Source organism: Ruditapes philippinarum, unplaced genomic scaffold, assembly GCF_026571515.1.
Source record: "Ruditapes philippinarum isolate M1 unplaced genomic scaffold, ASM2657151v2 ctg2379_1_1_1_1, whole genome shotgun sequence".
Lineage (NCBI taxonomy): Eukaryota > Metazoa > Mollusca > Bivalvia > Venerida > Veneridae > Ruditapes > Ruditapes philippinarum.
Window position 1 is genome coordinate 72,800 of NW_026854464.1, and position 18,775 is coordinate 91,574.

At 32.9% G+C, this 18,775-nt stretch overlaps 2 protein-coding genes across 2 annotated transcripts; both read right to left on the minus strand.

Moving 5' to 3' along the window:
- Nucleotides 1-397: 397 nt before the first annotated feature.
- Nucleotides 398-2,122, minus strand: LOC132740206 (uncharacterized). The gene has a single exon (XM_060728063.1). The coding sequence runs from the start codon at nucleotides 2,120-2,122 to the stop codon at nucleotides 398-400; it is 1,725 nt and encodes a 574-aa protein (XP_060584046.1).
- A 4,000-nt stretch (nucleotides 2,123-6,122) lies between these two features.
- On the minus strand, nucleotides 6,123-16,544 carry LOC132740207 (uncharacterized). The gene is made up of 5 exons (XM_060728064.1): nucleotides 10,907-16,544; nucleotides 9,709-9,879; nucleotides 8,528-8,699; nucleotides 6,706-6,867; nucleotides 6,123-6,460 (listed from the first exon to the last, which is right to left on the minus strand). Exon 1 carries the CDS (start codon nucleotides 16,277-16,279, stop codon nucleotides 14,549-14,551), a length of 1,731 nt encoding a protein of 576 aa, XP_060584047.1. The 5' UTR covers nucleotides 16,280-16,544; the 3' UTR covers nucleotides 6,123-6,460; nucleotides 6,706-6,867; nucleotides 8,528-8,699; nucleotides 9,709-9,879; nucleotides 10,907-14,548.
- Nucleotides 16,545-18,775: the final 2,231 nt, after the last annotated feature.

The following is an 18,775-nucleotide window of genomic DNA, read 5'->3' on the forward strand; positions in this document are numbered from 1 at the left end:
CCAATATATTTTTCGTGTAAAGATGAACAATAAATTAGCAAAGGCTAAACACTTGACATTAGCAGTGTCACTAGACAGTGTAGTTTATCAACACTTACATATGAAAAGAAAACAAATGAACAAACAAATTAAGATATTGAAACATTGATATTAGCAAACAAATGTATAATAATTATACAGTCACTATGTGATAATTATCGATAAATAAGATGTATGATACAGAACATGAGTTTATTTACATATATGCCGTTTTAATCTGTCAATTAATCTAACGTAAATGCGCCCAAAATGAAAATCAATGATCAATCCATCAAATGTCACTGCACAAATTTGGTTTTAGATTTTAAAAACTTTGTGCATATATATCTTTTATTTGATTCATAAGATCACGTTATTATCATGATATTTTGAATTTCTGCAATTTCCTATTTCCAGGACAAGCATTTGTAACAACAATAAATTTTTTATCACTTGAGACACATACTCTATACGGATATGTCATATCTAACTTGTACGATGATAAGATCTTTCCTGTTTGGGACATCTGTACCATGGTGTTTGTTTTAAAACAACATACAAGGATAGAATCAGAGGGACCAACTGCTGCACAACATGGATCCTGTATCTGGTCATCCGTCACTACGACTCTCTTTGTTTTGAAATCAAATAGGTAGACAGTATTCTCGTCTCTATCAGTTATCACCACTTTGTCACTGCTCTTTATGTAAGTACTTGAGCTTTTGCCTATAGGATATGTCTTGTTTGGAAAGTTGAAACTAAGATCATGCTCCTCTCCAGTCAATGATACAATACGAACAGGTTTTGGTTCACCATAAGTTCCTACTACAAACTGTCTATCATCTTTTAAACATATAGTGTCATATTTCGTTTTCACTTTACATGTCCTTCTTGAAGTTATTTCATTGCATTTACTAACATGTAGAAATTCTATATTGTATCCACCACCATTTGTTATCGCTACTTCCTCCTCAGATACTACAACAACAGATAATGGGTGGTAATATAGCTGATATGATCCTACTTTCTCAAGCTTCTCATTGTACACTAAACATTTCTTGTTTTTGTTATCCACAGCCACCAGCCTACCATCAGGTAGAAAATCTACACCAGAATATAACGGTTCATTGATATCATATCTCGTCTTTTTCAAACCAATAGTAGAAACTGGTGTTAACTTCATCGCCATGTTAACATAATTATCATCTTCCTGGTGATAAGACCTTAATAGTAATTGTCCAGGAACATATTCGGTTACTGGTAATGGTGGCAGTTTTAATTTTTCGTCAAAATGAAAAGAAATGTTCACCTTCTCTAAACTCTGACATTCCTCCTTGATGTTTCTGCATAGAGCATTGATTTTACTCTCCATTTTATGTTCTGCTATATATTTCTGCACTTGAGTTCCACTTCTGAAAATACTTTCAATCGTCTCTAAGCAAGATGTTACATCAACCAAATGTTTCTCGTTAAGTGCTTGTTTCTTCGACAAATTTTCTAATGTTTCTCTCTGAAGAGTTTCAGCTCTCTTGACGACGAAATCTTCTAAATCGTCAAACATTCTCATTACTTCGTCTCGCATTTGTCTAACCTCATCTTGTATTTCTTTTATATCTTGAGCAAGATGGTCTTTTGAAGAGCAAATATATCTTGCAATACCATCAGCATCTTCTCTAGCTTCCTTTAATTTCTCCCCTAAGCCAGAAACTGATGACGTTATTTTCCCCGCGATCTTTTCAATTTCTACAACGCTATGGCATGTTCGATGATTAATAATAGCACAGGTACTGCAGCAGAGCTTTTTTTCATCCTCACAGAAGAATTCAAAAACTATTTGATGTAAATCACACAGATCTAAGGTCTTCATTTCAAACAAGGTATTAGTACTATTAGCTTCTTTCACACTCACCAATTTATGATTATTCAAGATGGCGAAAACGTTGTGTATATTTGAACATTCATTACATTGAAATTCATTACAAATTGAACAAAACTTGTCAGCTACAGTTTCCTTTTTCTTACATAAACATGGTTGACAAAAGGTTTCCTTCACACGACCAGGAACTTCATCATCCTCTCCTATTTTACTTCCACAACCCGCCATTTTGTTTAAAGATGCTGTTGTCAAACCTTTAGAAATTTTATTGGGTTAATTCTTTTAGCAGCACTGTAATATCGCTCCAAATTCATTCTTTAAAACATTAAACCATCTCCGACTTAAAATGATTAAATAAAATAAAGTTTCATGATTAATTATCTGATATCTCATACGTTATCTGTCATATGATTTCAATCACATGATACAATATCAACGATATTAACCCTGGATAGTATGTGTGTCCTTGATATTCCTTTATTTTAATTTTGAACATGTAGGCTTATAAATATCGAAATACAAAAGTAATAAAGTAACAGAGTAACAGAATCTGGTCAGAGTGCACGGATGTGCATGCCGGTATGGCTCTTTACTACAGACAAAGGCTCATTACCCTCGATTCAAGCAGATCAAGGTTAACCAAATGATAATTAAAATTAAGCTTCATTCTGTACTTAAATATGTCAATCGAATATTTGCGTCAAACTTAGATAAGAACCTCGAACACAATAGTAAGAATACATAAAATGGATGGTATTACGGTAATTCAGTCTATCCTACGCTAAGAAACTTAACATGTCAACAAAAAGTAGTTTAATGCTAGGAGGTGTTACATTACAAAGATGTTCCGATTGTAATATGAAAACAGGACAAATATTGCCAATTCCTGCCATAGATTTTTGAAAATATGTCATTTTTTATCAAGAGCGAAAAAATAAAATAAGTATATAAATACTATACAAGTTAAAAAAAGAATTAAACACAACATCATACAACATGACAACAATAAAGCGATATGGTTATGATCAGCTAATATTTTTTGCAATATTTACCGAGAGCATCATGGGATTCATAGGAAATCGTTGACAATCATTCTAGTATACTGACTCTTATAACTCGCAGATATTATGATAACGCACATAGATAAAAGTTAAAAATAATCGGCATTTTTTTTTCTTTTTGACTTTTTTTAGATTAGTGGCTGTTACATCATTACAATCACAACAAAACGTTTCGAGGGGGTTTTTATTTTAGTAAAAAAAGATAAAAGATTTGTTACTGGAGAAACAAGACCCTGAATTCATATTCAGTGCCTTATCATTTTTCCACAGATGATCTCAATCAAGTAATTGTACTTTTGCAAAATCAATATTTGCTAGACGGTTAGGTCAATTTATGATGGCTAGCTGTTAATGAGACTTGTATTTGACCTTTTCAACTTGAATTGTTTCACTATTCCTACTTTGATACTGTTGAATCAACTTTGGGATATGTTGCCTACTTTTTGAATTGTCGTTTGATGTCTTATCTAAGATATTTGCCATACGCATTCTTTTAGTTGTAAATCATACGCTGCTTTTCATGGAACTACATGAAAGTGTCACATTGAAAAGTCCATGATCACCGCCATATGAATACATCCGAGGGTGACAATAAATTACAAATTTCGCCATAACCATGTTTAAATGTTTACTTTGGCTTAAGTCGGTGTTAGGGTAGATGGGGCGTGGGCAGTTACTTGCACTTTCCAGTATCGTCCTCGAACAGGCTTAATTTAACCGAGCATGTTCCGTTTTTGACGTTTTGGGCGTTCTTTAGGGATTCTGTATTTTGTCTATTTTGTCTTTACGTTCGTGCAACTTGATAAACACCTGATCCTTCAATAAATTATTATCTATAATTACTGTTAGTTTGAAGTATAGCATACCATTTAATGTAAATACATACTGTTTATTTTTTTTATTTATATAGGTTCCTTCTTCCACAGCAAAGCAATGGCAGTGTTGCAGAATCTAAAAATCATCCTTGTAACGTAAGTGACATTATCCTCATCATTTATTTTTATTGTCAAGTTAAGTTGAATTCACTGTACGTATCAAACGATTGACTTTAATAAAGGTGCTTGACCGAAAGTTGATATTGGACAACGTCGTTACGGATAAAATATAAATATGCCTTACGTATGTAAATGAACGCTATAGATAAATTTCGGTGGATATTTACAGACATTTCCTTGGACCATGTCAGCTAATTATCGTTCATACGAAGAAAATTATCAATCTGAAAAGAATTATGACAAAAAGTAAACTGGTCTTGGCTTTCACCTGTTCGTTTTTCTATATACCATTGTTTGTCCATAATGTCACTTTATCACTATATGCCATATTTTATTTAAAATCGTTCCATGGACCATTTATATGTTCTAATGCAATTCATTTTGTTTCACGGTATTTTTTGTCGTTTTGTTACATTAATTACATGATATTTTCTAATAATAAATGATATTCTTGTGGAACTGGAGGTTTTATTTGAACTTGTTTGTACGTTTGAGTATTTTTATCCTTCTGAACGCAAAGAAATACAAAATTCATCCACTTTGAGTTATATACTTCAGTACTGGTACTGAAAGAGAGATTTTATTATCATATGTGTAAAAACATATCTGAGCTATCGTCATCGATATTAAAAATTTACAATACAATTGTTCCTTAAACGCTTTAAGGCTCTTCACATGATTATTTATAACTTTTTCCGAGATTCGTTTAATACGAGTATTTATAGAATTTTAATTCATTGCTATACATATACATATTAAAATTTATTTTGCAAAATCATCAACGAATATCAGGATAATCTAGACATTTTATTTTACATATAATACATCAATAACACATATATCATGTATATACATCAAGCAATATGTCATATTCATAAATGTTCAAACCTAGTTTATTAAAACAAAAAAAAAGAATTTAAGCATTTATAAGCAAAACATGAAAATGTTGGTTAGTTAGAGTGATATTATGCTCATTATTTCACTGTCAAACTAAGACAAATTTAATTTAGTTCTATAGTTCAAAAGATTGACAATTTTAATAGTGTTTGAATAATAAATGAAAAAATGAAAACGACAAATATTAAGGATGAAAACAGCCTTAAATATAAAAGGACTGCCCCACTCTTTTTTTTATAAAATGAGCATTACTGATAGTCTCCGAAGAATATATGTAGATATTTGTGTGAGTTATGGGTTATAAATTACTCAGATGACGTGTATTATAAAATTTGGAAACAAATATAATAAAATGTAAAGTCATTTTTATTTTATCTAAATACTCACCAATTTCTCTTATATGGGTATAATGCCACTTAAATGACATAGACGAACTTGTCTTCTATAGTTGTACGGACAGAACACAAGCCAAACACGTGTTGATATTGTTTAAGTTCGCAAAAGTGTATATTCAATAAAATAAAGAATTAAAACTATTTGGCATTGTCCTCTCATCACAATTATGACCAGAAAGACTTATGTGATAAGTTATTAATGAGATAAAAAGTTTCATGCAATTCAAAGTATCACATCAACACAAATTCTGCCTCTCATTCGATGGTGAACAAAATAACCTCTGAATAATTTTCAAACCAAAGATGACAAATCTATTTTCCCAAAAAATGTTATGTTCTTCAACGAATTAAAGAGACTCTACTGAGGTTTTTTAACATGACGAGACTGGATATGATTTTTGAGAGCGGTAAACAATCTCTTTGATATAGGTCTAACCTTGTGTGCCAAACTTCAGATCATTTGCTCACTCAGTTTTTCTACAATCATTATTCTTTTTTGTGGAAAAGGACTTAGATTTGAAAAGCGTTCCAAAAATAGGCTAAAATAGCAGAAAATCATATTTTCAATTTATTTTTGAATATATATCTACAATGTCGTTTGGATATTTGCCCTAGCTGATTATGGAAATAAAAGTTTATGTTTTTTATGCTCTCGTACCTCAGTGGAGTTCCTTTAACATCTGTTAGTTACCTTCATGGCATATATTACGATAATTATGTCCAGATTATTTTAACTATAGTAAGTTCCATACAATTACATTTCTTAAAATTCTCGAAACAAAGTGATCCCTCGGAAGCATAAATTACAACAAAATTACAAGAGAATTGCAGACTCGGTTTGATTGAGTCTGTACATGAGGGATAGTGAATATGTGCAACATCCCTCACGCCCCCTAGCACCGGCTTGAGCGGTTCTCAATTCTGAACACTTAATAGTGCTGGCATCAATGATCCCGAAGGTGCAGAAAAATATAACAACACTAAAGTGTTATTATTTTGATATAAAACAAAAACGGTAAACACCTTTTGCATGTTTAAAACTTAAAATGTTCTTGCATGTGTTAGTTAAGGCGATTCCTGGACACATTTATTGCCTCGACGCTTCTTGTTTAAGTCTATCCCTCTCAGCGGTTAATGCTTGTAAAGTTGTCTCCAGTTGGTCGATTTTCTCATCAATATCTGAGGTACCGTCGGAAGAATCGTAGTATTCGTCGGACACTGTAAGAAGTATACTATAAAAACATGCAATACATATCAAAGCAAATTATGTATATTTAATATCATCTTTTATGTTTTATTTTTTTTATTTATATTTTTGTTTAGTTGCTTGCTTAGTTATCAAAATGATTCAACACCTTATCAACAACTGTCAAAATCATTAACAATTAAATTAAAATACTCAGATAAGTTTGTCTTTCAAAGCAATATGTATATATATGAGCTTGAATTGATCATTAACTTACTTTTTTCCTCGTTTTCTAATGTTGTTAGGAGATAGTTGCAGATTGTCTTAAATTCTGGTTCCTTGCTGTCTTTGGCTTTCATTACTAAGGCATATTCACCGTCACTTGGGACACTGCAGTCAACCTGGAGCTCGTCGGACTTGATATTTGTCTTAACATATTCTAGAAACACAATTAAAACAAATTTTATTTTTAATTTTAACGATAACATTGTTTCCCCCAGACGTCGTAATAAATATCTTTGTTTCTGACATCGAAAACAATCTGAGATATGTTTGTTATTTGTATAATGTATATTTGCTTTATCAAACAAATTTGAAAATGAAAACGCTGAGAACAAAAAAAAAATAACCTTCTTAGAGTTGAAAGAATTTTCTGCTTATGGATATGTTTGTTAACACATAGTAGCTGTAAGAATTTTTCACTTTGGATGTGTTTGTAAACACAAAAATATTTTTTTATAGCCTTAAGAATTTTCCATTTAGTTGTATGATTTAAAAGGGATAATCACAGTTTTTCATTATTACATGTAGCTAAGAATCAGCAATTCAAACTAATTAATACAAACAGCACCAGTGGAAAAAAATAACCTAAAACAGCTCCGGTGTTCATGTGTTATACCTCCCCATTTTCCTCTTATTTTAATTAATAATTTGGAAGAAAAGGGTAGACTTTTGCAATTTCAGTAACTAATATCTATTTGGAGAATGTGTAGGTATACATATATCTGTCGTTATATGATCAATTTTAACAGCATTTTTTCGAATGTAATGTTATGCACTCCGTCTTGTATTCGAACTTAAGACCTCTTAATCATTTGAGGGAAATGAGGTAATGCTATTTCATTTTTGTAACACAACAAGGACGTAAAATCACTTTAAACAATTAAAAAGGATAGTACATGTATCTATAAATTTATTGGTGAAAAAATAAATTTTAACTTGTTTTTGCACTCAATATTAATACTAATTCTGTATAATTATATCAGGCAAAAACATTTTTTAGTTGGGTTTCTGGTGAAACTTAGCCTGGGATTCCAGCGTTGATAGTTTTTGCTTATTCATAACATACGCGCTATTTCGTACTCGTTCGTGCTTTTGATTGTGTCAATTTGGAAAACAGAAGCACAAAAAAATCGACAGACTGGAACCCAAGCTAGGTGAAACTGACTATTTCAATACTATATTGTGATTGTCAATTTTTAATTAGCACAGGTACAAAATGGATGTGCCTTTGTACATGGCTTAAACATGTGACCTTAATTCTGTCAATTAGATATGTTCCTCCGCAAGAAATAATTTAACGTTTTTGCCAAGACTCCAACCTACAGAGGCAATTTTACCTTAGGGTACAAATGATTTGAAACAGGCAACCTTTAGCCATTCAACCATGAAAGTAATTACAGTTGACACTCGTTATCTTGACTATCCAAAAAGGCGTGTCAAGATAATGATAGTTGACTGTACAAAAAAATATAGTAACACTGTAAGAAAATATTTTTCTACTGGTCGTATATTTTCTGTAAATTAAACAAACCTGTTTATAATACAAATTTTATAACTTTACATATTTTTTTGGGAAAAATAAATTTTCTATTATCACACCTGATATTGCCCTGAATTTTTGTCATTATATATTACTGGGTTATCGTGAATATTAAATTCTTTGAAACATGGCTTGCTGATAATGCTTTTGATGCAAAGCTGCTTGAATTAATAAAACATATTCAGTCAGGATCATCTACATGTTTTATCTTTTTCATTGCTCTCCCAAGGAATCTGGCCATTTCCAAAGTTTGAAAGATACATGCTAACAAAATTACCTGAAATCCAGTAAGATCTGGGAGTGTGACCTGTATGTCTACAGGAGCCTCAGAGAATCCTGGCATCTTGAAACAGCTCATCAAGTTCGTACTTTGTACGTTGACAGTGGGACGACTTTATAACCCTCCCCATACTGACCAAGGTCTGCTCTTTGTATAGTCATGACCATACCTAGAAATTAGCCATATGATTATAAATGATCAAATCATAATCCTATATTTTTTATTTTTCATTTTCTTCCCTAATTTACATAAGTGAAACAAAGACATTTAGCTCTTGTCAATGATAAAATGATATCAGACTATCAGACACCTATTTACTTTTTGTAATTTAAACCCATGTCACACTAGGATGGCATTCTCATGACGTCCAAAGAAAATTTAAAACATTGAAGTGAGCGCAGTTAGATCCTAAACATCGCCGTAGCATCTAGTGGCATTGCATAGAGCACTGACCGATGGCGTACGTTTTGAGCATGCTCAAATCAAATTCTGTCACTTGGCATTTTGATAGGAGCACAGTGGAATAGCAGCAAGAAGCCATAGCAACTCTGTAGCATCTTCTACAAGGCAACAGGAGAGCCGTGAAAGCACACAAGGAACGCCGAATGAATGTGGTGATTATCCACAACGCTTGTACGGAGATTATGAGGCATCCTTAACGCGCTCATACTACCCTTTTATGTTTACACGGCTGTGCTAACGCAGTGAACGCGCAGTCAAGTGTGACAGGGCCTTTATTCACTAATATAGGGCCATATAACCGGTCAAAAATCTTTTAAATTACAACAAATTATAATATATTCCACTAAGAACCAGCTGTCACTCAGCTGTGTTAAAATTTGTACTAATTTCTTGGATTTATAATAAACTGTTCAATGAGCATGTCTGTAAAATATTTGATGTCGGAAGGTTCAATATTAATACAGCTCTCTGCTGTCTACATCTATCAAGTCAACATTTTAAACTCAGTTAAATGTAGGGTGGCAAAATCAATTGTCTATATTTCCCAGGTTGTCCCACAACCTGCACAGACAAACTTGTGACATTTTGTTTTCAAAATTTACTTTTTGAATATTGTACAGGTAAGTAAGGAAGGGTTAAGATATAATAGACAAGTACTTGTAAGTCAAAATTAGATTTTGCCTGCCCTGCATTTTTAATTGAAATATAGCGCATACCTCCATAGTAGTCAATCCTACTCCTTTTCTTTGTTGAGTCATACCAACTAGAGAAAGGTTCGTTGATTTCTGCATATAGAAGCTGTAGCATACCCTGAACACTGTAGACCTCACCCCATACTGGTGGATCTTCTTTCACTTTTACTTTGCTAGGTAAACCATAGCATATTCCTATTGCGAAAAGAAATTTTTCTATTATGACATATACATTACTCTTTGTCATATGGTGATTTTTGTAAGCGATATTACTAAGTAAATGGTGGTGAATATCACTATTAGTGTTCAGTCATTAAACTTCATAATTTAAAGTAGCTTTGGAGCTTATTATCCTCAATAAATACATGTCTATTATCATTAAATTATCTGCTATGGATATCGAAAATTTGCCGCTGATGTTTTGTATTGTATTATACATTAAAATATAATATGCAGAAGTAATATGACGTAAAGTTTGCAAATTAAATTCAACAGTGAATTGTATATAAGTGTGGATCAAGAAGGGGAGCAACTCATATAACCCAAAGTCACAAGTGTCTGTGGACACATCGAGAAAATCAACTAGATCTAATCGGTTAAACTAACTGAGACATGTGAACTGGGCTATTGTTAATGATGCCAAAACCATGGAACAGTATTCTTACTGGGGCCTAATATAAAATATATATATCATGTACATTTTTTTTTATTTAATTTCCATGTGGCAGAGATCGCCTTCAACTAAATGGTGTATGTGTGTGTTTGTGTGTGTGGCTGGGGGCGGGGGGGGGGGTTGTAACCCTTTGTCATATATCATTGACTTTCTAAAAATTTAAACATTTACCGTTTATCACATTTGTCCAAACCGCTAGATATCGCTATTCGCATTTTCAGACAAATGTAAATCTATACTGTAAAAAAAAATTAGCAAAATGCACTGTCCTTCAATGTCAGAAGGACTGGGACCATCAACGAGCTGCATGAACCTTGCACGTGGCGACTACTGTGGTAGTGGTAGCCCCCTCACAGACGATAGTGTTCAACATATATTTCAAAACAATACGTAAACTGGAAAATAGCCCATGTGCCATGTCAACAAAGACGCTTCAGTTTTTTCAAGTTTGTTTTTTGCAGAAGCCTGGAAGTCGCAAAATTTAATAGTTTCGAGTTTTTCAATTAGAAATATTTAAATAATCATATTAAATTGAACGAATTTTCTTACCAAAGAAAGCCAGTGCCGATAAAATTACTCCCGTCTTGCAAGCCGCCATTTTTTGTAATAATTTGATATCACATGACTTACAATTAAGTCACATGAGTCATTACACCGTCACGTGACATCCTGATACCGTAAATCAGCATTTTTTGTGGTGGTGTTTTTTTACTATTCCGTGAGCGACCTATAAATAAAACTTTGTTTGCCGACATATTTTACTTCTAGGCAAAACAAATGTAAGGCATGCATGCTAACAAAGAGAAAATAGAAAGTCAAAAATGTTGCACGCTTGGTTTGATCACGAATTTATATTGTATAAATCCGTGGTTTGATTGAACCCATTTATGGAAACTAGGACAGACCAAAAAAATACCAGTTATATTCTGTACCAGATGGACAGTACTGGAAAGTGCAAGCTACTGTTCACGCTCTCTTGCACCGACTTAAGCAGTATTCAACATTTAAATGCTGAAATTTCTAATTAAGAAACAGGGGCAGACAGGACAGGGTTAGCTGGTGGGGTTTTGGGCTAACATGTCGGTGGAAGATTTAGACAAAAACTATTGGCCAGACGAAAAGCGCCTGTTTTTGAAGATTGGGCCAGGATTTTGTGCATGTGACAAAAATGTAATAGACGTCCTCATCTTATGAGTGGCAATTTATTTCTTGATACTACTATTCGAGTTTTATTTGTCTACATTGGTGAAATTGAAATAAAGAATATAGATCTCACCAATGTACTGCAGTACTGTAGTGTCTGAAATTATATTTTATATAAACAGTCAATTTACTTCACAAATAACCAAATTTACAAAAGTAAATGTATTATTTGAAATACTGCTTTTTATTCTACAAAAGATAAAAAATAAAACACTTATATTTGATAAGCATTTTATTTTATCAATGAATCTATTAAATGCTTTAGATATTTAAGAGGTAATTACAATTTAAATTTATTCAAGGCAGTCTGAAATATGAAATATTAATGCCAATGCAGGTGACCAGCCCACATAACTCAATCGGTTAGAGCACAAGACTTGTAATCTCGTTATTGGGGGTTCGATTCCCGGGCTGGCCAGCTAAAATTACTAATCAGTCCTTCGGATGAGATTTTAAATTCAGGTACAGTGAATGAGTGCTAAAGCACTTGGCACGTTAAAGAACGAGGAGAAACTTCTGGAATTAGGTAGTTTTTCTTTAACTGTGTCCTCCAAAATGTAAAAAGACTAATACCTTTCTGGAGGACTTGTCCATACAGGAAACCGGTGGCTAGTATAAATAAACTCAAATACACACGGTGCTCAACAACCGGATGACAGCATTAAATGATTTGATAAGGGTGTACACTATGACTAATATTGCATGAAACTGACACGCGTTTATTCCAGCTCATGAACGTATCTTTGGGCTGAGCAGGGGTGGGTGCAGCTCTTAAGCCAGGGCCTATATCCGCCATGGAGAAACATCATACGGATATGATCATATAATCTTCAATGTGGCACTTTAGTGCCATTCCATGAAAAGCGACGTAACCACCCAAGTAAAATTTGTTTGTGCCTTAAACGAGAAAACTATGATCGGTACTAGAAGGTGGTCAGAGGTTATGAGGCCTATATAATAAGGAGCCTATTGTATATGTATTGCGTCTAGACATAGCATTTTTCCATAGGCATTATTGGGGCGTATATAAAGAGACATAAACGATTGTACAGTGAATAAATAGACCGGATTGGAACCTGGCCCAACGAACTATTGAGAAACATTTATTTTACGATTTACCCTGGGCCTTGCTCACATGTTATATAACATGACATGAGTATAACTTTTAGCCAAATGTCACCCATTTATATACCATAAAATTTCTGTTAATTGTATGTCATTAAATCGTTTGCCATTTATATTCTATGAAATGTCTGGCATTTTATATTTTGTCTGATATTTGCATAGCCACTCAATTTAAGATTTTAAAGCTACATGCCTCCAGATGAGTCAAAATATTTCAATGAAGTCAAACTTGAGAAAAATGAACTAAGATGAAAGGAAAAGTAAAAAGTTTCAAGATTCAAGTAATATTTTAAATATAATGTGTGATTAATGATGGATTTTTCAGTATTTATAACTACTCCGTTACTAACGCAGTAAAGGTTTTTTATGCATATTTTGACCACTTTTTGGTAATTAATGTGGTTTGTAAGTGCCATTGATAATGTGTAAATTGCTTCCTTTGGTCCCTTCACAATATTACACATTCAAATACATTTTCAAAATTTTAATGAAAATTAGCATGAATATGGAGGCGTGCTGCTTTAACTTTCATGAATTCACTATAATTACAAAATTATGAATTTTTTATCAAGAATTCTTGAAGTTGAAATCACGAATTTGTCAAGTTGATATTGTGAAACTCAAAACGTAAAATTGTTAAGTTAATTTCTTCAAGTTGAAATCATAAATTCGTGTTGTTGAAATCGTGAATTCGAGATCATTAATTCTTGCACGGTAATGTATGATATTTAGGTAAGGCAATGCAATTAGAATATAAAACTCAAATACTGTAACTCCGGTTAGTTATATTTATTCATCCTGATGAGCATGATAGTAGGTACATTGTATATGATAATACACAATAAATTATATACATTTTCTTACATAACTTTCATGTACAATCGTTAACAATAATTCTATACATATCTACTTTATTTTTTATATTATGATATGTCTTATAATAGAAAAGTCAACTGAGTATATATATATAAGCCGTATTAAAAAAAATTTCTAAAAGGGAGGAATTTACATGTATATGATATTCAGATAAAGCAATATAATTAAACACACATACTATAACTCCAATTAGTTATATCTATTCATCCTGAAGAGCATGATATTAGGTATAATAAAGGACACGGTAAAATATATACATTTTATAACATAACTTTCATGTAATCGTTAACAATAATTCTATACATATACATGTATATTATATTATGAAGAAAAGTCAACTGAAGCCAAAAAAACTGATGTAAACTTTATCGTTATTATAATTGACCTGCTTAATTATACAGTCAACATAATGTGGTGATTAAAAACATAAGATAACGATGGTACAGAACGCAACCACTTTACATATAAGCCGTGCTAAATAAAAAATTTAGAGAAAGAGTGATCCTTTAGAAACATTAATCACAATAGTATTGCACAAAAATGGCAGACTCGGTTTGAGTCTGTACACGAAATGTTAAATCTGTCGATTAATTGATGAATTTCAAGTTTATTGCTCGTCTGCTTAAAATAAAAGAAGTATATCAATTGAATATTTATTGAAATTATTAATATTGAATTGTTTACTCCTTAATCTATCTGTCAAAGCATACATTGACTTCATTTTGAAGAGCACACATTTTCCCCAGAATATTGTTGCATTCTATATATATTACAATGTCTTTTTTCGTTATAAGCAGCTACATTGGTAATAGACCATAAGTATAATTCAATGATTCATCCATCAAATGTCACAAATAAATTCTTGTTGTTTTTTTTAATTACTTTGTGTGTGTGTTTGTGTTGGTGTGTGTGTGTGTGTGCGTGCGTGCGTGTGCGTGCGCGTGCGTGTGCGTGTGAATCTTTTATGTGAAACAGAGAATAGTGCTGTTATGTTGATATTTTGAATTTCTGCATTTTCCTATTTCCAATATAGCTATTTGCAACAACAAGAAATGATTTATCACGCGAGACACATACTTTAAATGGATACTCCATATCTATCTTGTACGATGATAAAATTTGACATGTTTTGGTTATCTGTACAATGGAGTTTGTTTTCATACTACACACCAGGATAGTATCAGAAGGTCCAACTGCTGCACCACGTGGTTCCTGTATCTGATCATCCTTCACCACCACTCTTTCGTTTGTCTTGATGTCATATATGAAGACTGTATGCTCGTCTGTGCTTGTTATCACCACTTTGTCGCTGCTCTTTATGTAAGTACAATCGCTAGTGTCTATAGGATATGATTTGTTTGGAAAGTTAATACTAAAGTCATGCTCCTCTCCTGTCAATGATACAATGCGTACAGGTCTTGGTTCATCAATAGTCCCTACTACAAACTGTCTATCATCTTTCAAACATATAGAGTAATATTTCGTTTTCACTTCACATGTCCTACTTGAACTTATTTCATTGCATTTACTAACATGTAGAAATTCTATATTGTATCCATCACCATTTGTTATCGCTACTTCCTCCTCAGATACTACAACAACAGAAAATGGTCTGTAAGATAGCTGATATGATCCTACTTTCTCAAGCTTCTCATTGTACACTAAACATTTCTTGTTTCGGTTATCCACAGCCACAAGTCTACCATCAGGTAGAAAATCTATGCCTGTATAGAACGGTTCATCGATATCATCTCCCGTCTTCTTCAAATCAATAGAAGAAACTGGTGTTAACTTCATCACCATGTTAACAGAATAAACATCTCCCTGGCGAATAGACTTTAATAGTAATTGTCCTGGAACATATTCAGTAATTGGTAAAGGTGGCAGTTTTAATGTTTCGTCAAATTGAAAAGAAATGTTCACCTTCTCTAAGTTTTGACATTCCTCCTTGATGGTTTTGTAGAGAGCATTAACGTTACTCTCCATTTTCTGTTCTGCTATATATTTCTGTACTGGAGTTCCATTTTTGAAAATTCTTTCAATCGTCTCTAAATACGATGTTACATCAGCCAAATGTTTCTCGTTTTGTGTTTGTTTCTTTGTCAGATTTGTTGATGTTTCTTTCCGAAGCGTTTTTGCTCTCTTGACGACAGAATCTTCTAAATCGTCAAACATTCTCATTACTTCGTCTCGCATTCGCCTTACCTCTTCTTGTATTTCTTTTATATCTTGAGCAAGTTGATCTTTTGAAGAGCGAATATGTCTCGCAATACTCTCAGCAGATTGTTTAGCTTCCTTCAATTTCTCCCCTAAGGTAGAAATTTGTGAGGTTATTTTTCCAGCGATCTTCTCAATTTCTACAACGCTGTGACATTTTCGATGATTAACAATAGCACATTTACTGCAGCATAGCTTCTTTTCGTCTTCACAGAAGAATTCAAAAGAATGTTGATGTTGGTCACATAGATCTAAGGCCTTCATTTTAAACGAAAAACTTGCAACATCAGCTTCTTTCACGCTCATCAATTTATGATTTTTTAAGATGGCAAGCACGTTGTGTACATTTGAACAATCATTACATTGGAATTCATTACAAGTTGAACAAAACTTGTCAGCTACAGTTTCCTTATCCTTACTTAAACATGGTTGACACAAATTTTCCATCACACGACCAGGAACTTCATCATCCTCTCCTATTTTACTTCCACTATCCGCCATTTTGTGTAATGATTATGTCTTCCCTTTTTAGATATAACATATATACGTGTATATATATATTGAAATCACGAAGTCAATATTAAGCGATATCACAATTTTAGATACTTCAATGAAACAAGTCAGGGTTTTAAACTGATTAACTAAATATAATGTTTATGTCAGCCATAATATATGTAATATATTGTTCCGATCCAAACGTTATCTGTCGAATGTTTACATTACGTTGCTACAAACAATAGATCAACTTGGAACGCGGAAGTTAAATTTCCATGAAATCTATATTTAAATTATAATATGTCGAACACGATAGTGTTTACATTTTTCGGTCGTTCCATTATGATATAATGGGTTGTACAAGTTTTTCAATTTTTACATGTTCACGGTGTATAGCCAAAGTCAAATACGCGTTGCTGTTCATGTTCGGTATTTACTGCATATGACAAGTACGAAAAAGATAGTATATTTTCAGTATAAATGGAATTTTAAGGAAAAGCGGCAATGCTTAAGACCATCTTAGAAAATGAGCGTTTAATACGAGGGTGGTTCAATATGAGATTCTGTTCATATTTTTGAGGGTGGTTCAATATGAGACTCTGATCATATTTTTTATTTGATACATTCAAAAGTTATATACAATACATAATAACAAAGTCCATTTATTTCTGAATACAATATGAAAATATTAAAGTAATCCATATAAAACAGTTTTAAAGTTACAGAATTTATAAGAAAGTCACGTTTGCATTATCGCCCCTGCACAATGTTCAATATGTCGCGACGTTAGCGACGTCGTTCGCGCAGTTAACGTCGCTTTGATGTCGTATCACATTCATAGCTTTTCAAAATGCAGAACACATAGTTTGGTGGCGTGCAACCTACTGATTGATGATAATGTCTTCATGCCACTCACTTGTTATTAACTTTTTAATACCCACGGGGAGGAATCACGCCGTTCGTTATCCAAACAAACAAGATGGCGGATGCAGCCAAAAAATATGTTTTTCCCTTTTTTCTCTGAAATTCGTGATGTTCTTGTGTAAAGGTACATATAACAACCTTCTACACAATTTTCCTGGCACACTGAAATTTATTTCATGAGGTTTTGTCCCGTACTTCTTCTGAAATGCGCGTCACCAGATTCGAAGCGAGAGAATTTTCCACCGGTTTGATCGTGGTAACGTACGGCTTCTTCTCTAAAATTTACTGTTTCGTTTACATATATGTATATTAACTGAAATCACTGACATCAAAAAGTTGTAATATGTCGGCATCTATGCATTCATGCCCATTATGGCTAGAATAGCCTCTGAAAATATTAAAAACGGGGCATTTCCGGAAATGATAACGTATGGCGCACAAAATAACAAAGATAACGTACGGCGCATTTTTGTCTGCTTAATTGATTTTCTATATTAGAGAAAAGTTATGTTACCAGTTACCTGACATAAGAGGATGTGAAGAACCAAATAAAGAGACTGAATATTATTTAGTGTTTGCATAATATCTGTCATGTGTTTTTGTATCGGACAGAAATATTCGATTCGAGGGCTCTTTCGCAATGGTCTGTAACGATGCTTGTTAACTTACAGCCCTTTTGCAGGTGCCAGTGGGATGAATATTAAAATCCGATAGGTAATCACGAGTGAAATGTTTTCTTGCATATCATAGTCGAATATAGAGCAACTTTTCCACCTTTGGTGATCTTAAAGTTTCTTCAAAAGTGAAACTTGATCCCAAATTTCAAATATCTATGTATATGTTAGTGCTCATCCGTACTGTTCTATAGAAATTATAGATTTTGACGGGAGCGATAGCGACAGAAGGATGTTTTAATTTCTGTAGAACAGCTACGGATGAATACTAACATACTAAGTGTCAAGCTTTTTTGGCACTTTATTACGTCACTATGCTGTTCTATGAATCATTATGAAAATGAGAAATCGACTATGAAAGGAATTCGATAAAGAATCGTCTTTTGTTCTTCAATGAAAATTAACGCACATATTTTTTAAGAAATACACACTTTTATTGGGTGAGAAATAAAATTGAATGTACACTACATAAAGGTCTATTTTTCATAGTGCTTCGTAAAATAGACAAGTATAGTGACGAAAGAAAGTAAATGTTAATGAAGCCAAATAAAGCTTGACACTAAGTATGTTAGTATTCATCCGTAGCTGTTCTACGGAAATAAGAAACATTCTTCGGCTGCTATCACTCCTGTTAAAGTTTCTAAATTCTGTAGAACAACACAGATGAACACTAACTGATTAGTACGCTACTATGATAATACTGTTTACGAAGTATATGTTACTAACATATACTTTGTAAACACTATTATCATAGTAGCGTAGTACTTTTTACAGCTGTTCGTCATCTGAGCGCATTCATGAGCGGTATAGCTTTAATGATTTCAGACGGGTTCTCGGACATGGATAAAACATCGAAATCCAAATCCGATTTGAAACTTTATCATGGTCGGTAAAATGTTTACCG

Coding starts and splice junctions, on each gene's coding strand:
- LOC132740206 (XM_060728063.1), bottom strand. CDS start 2,122: ATGGCGGGTTGTGGAAGTAAAATAGGAGAGGATGATGAAGTTCCTGGT.
- LOC132740207 (XM_060728064.1), bottom strand. CDS start 16,279: ATGGCGGATAGTGGAAGTAAAATAGGAGAGGATGATGAAGTTCCTGGT.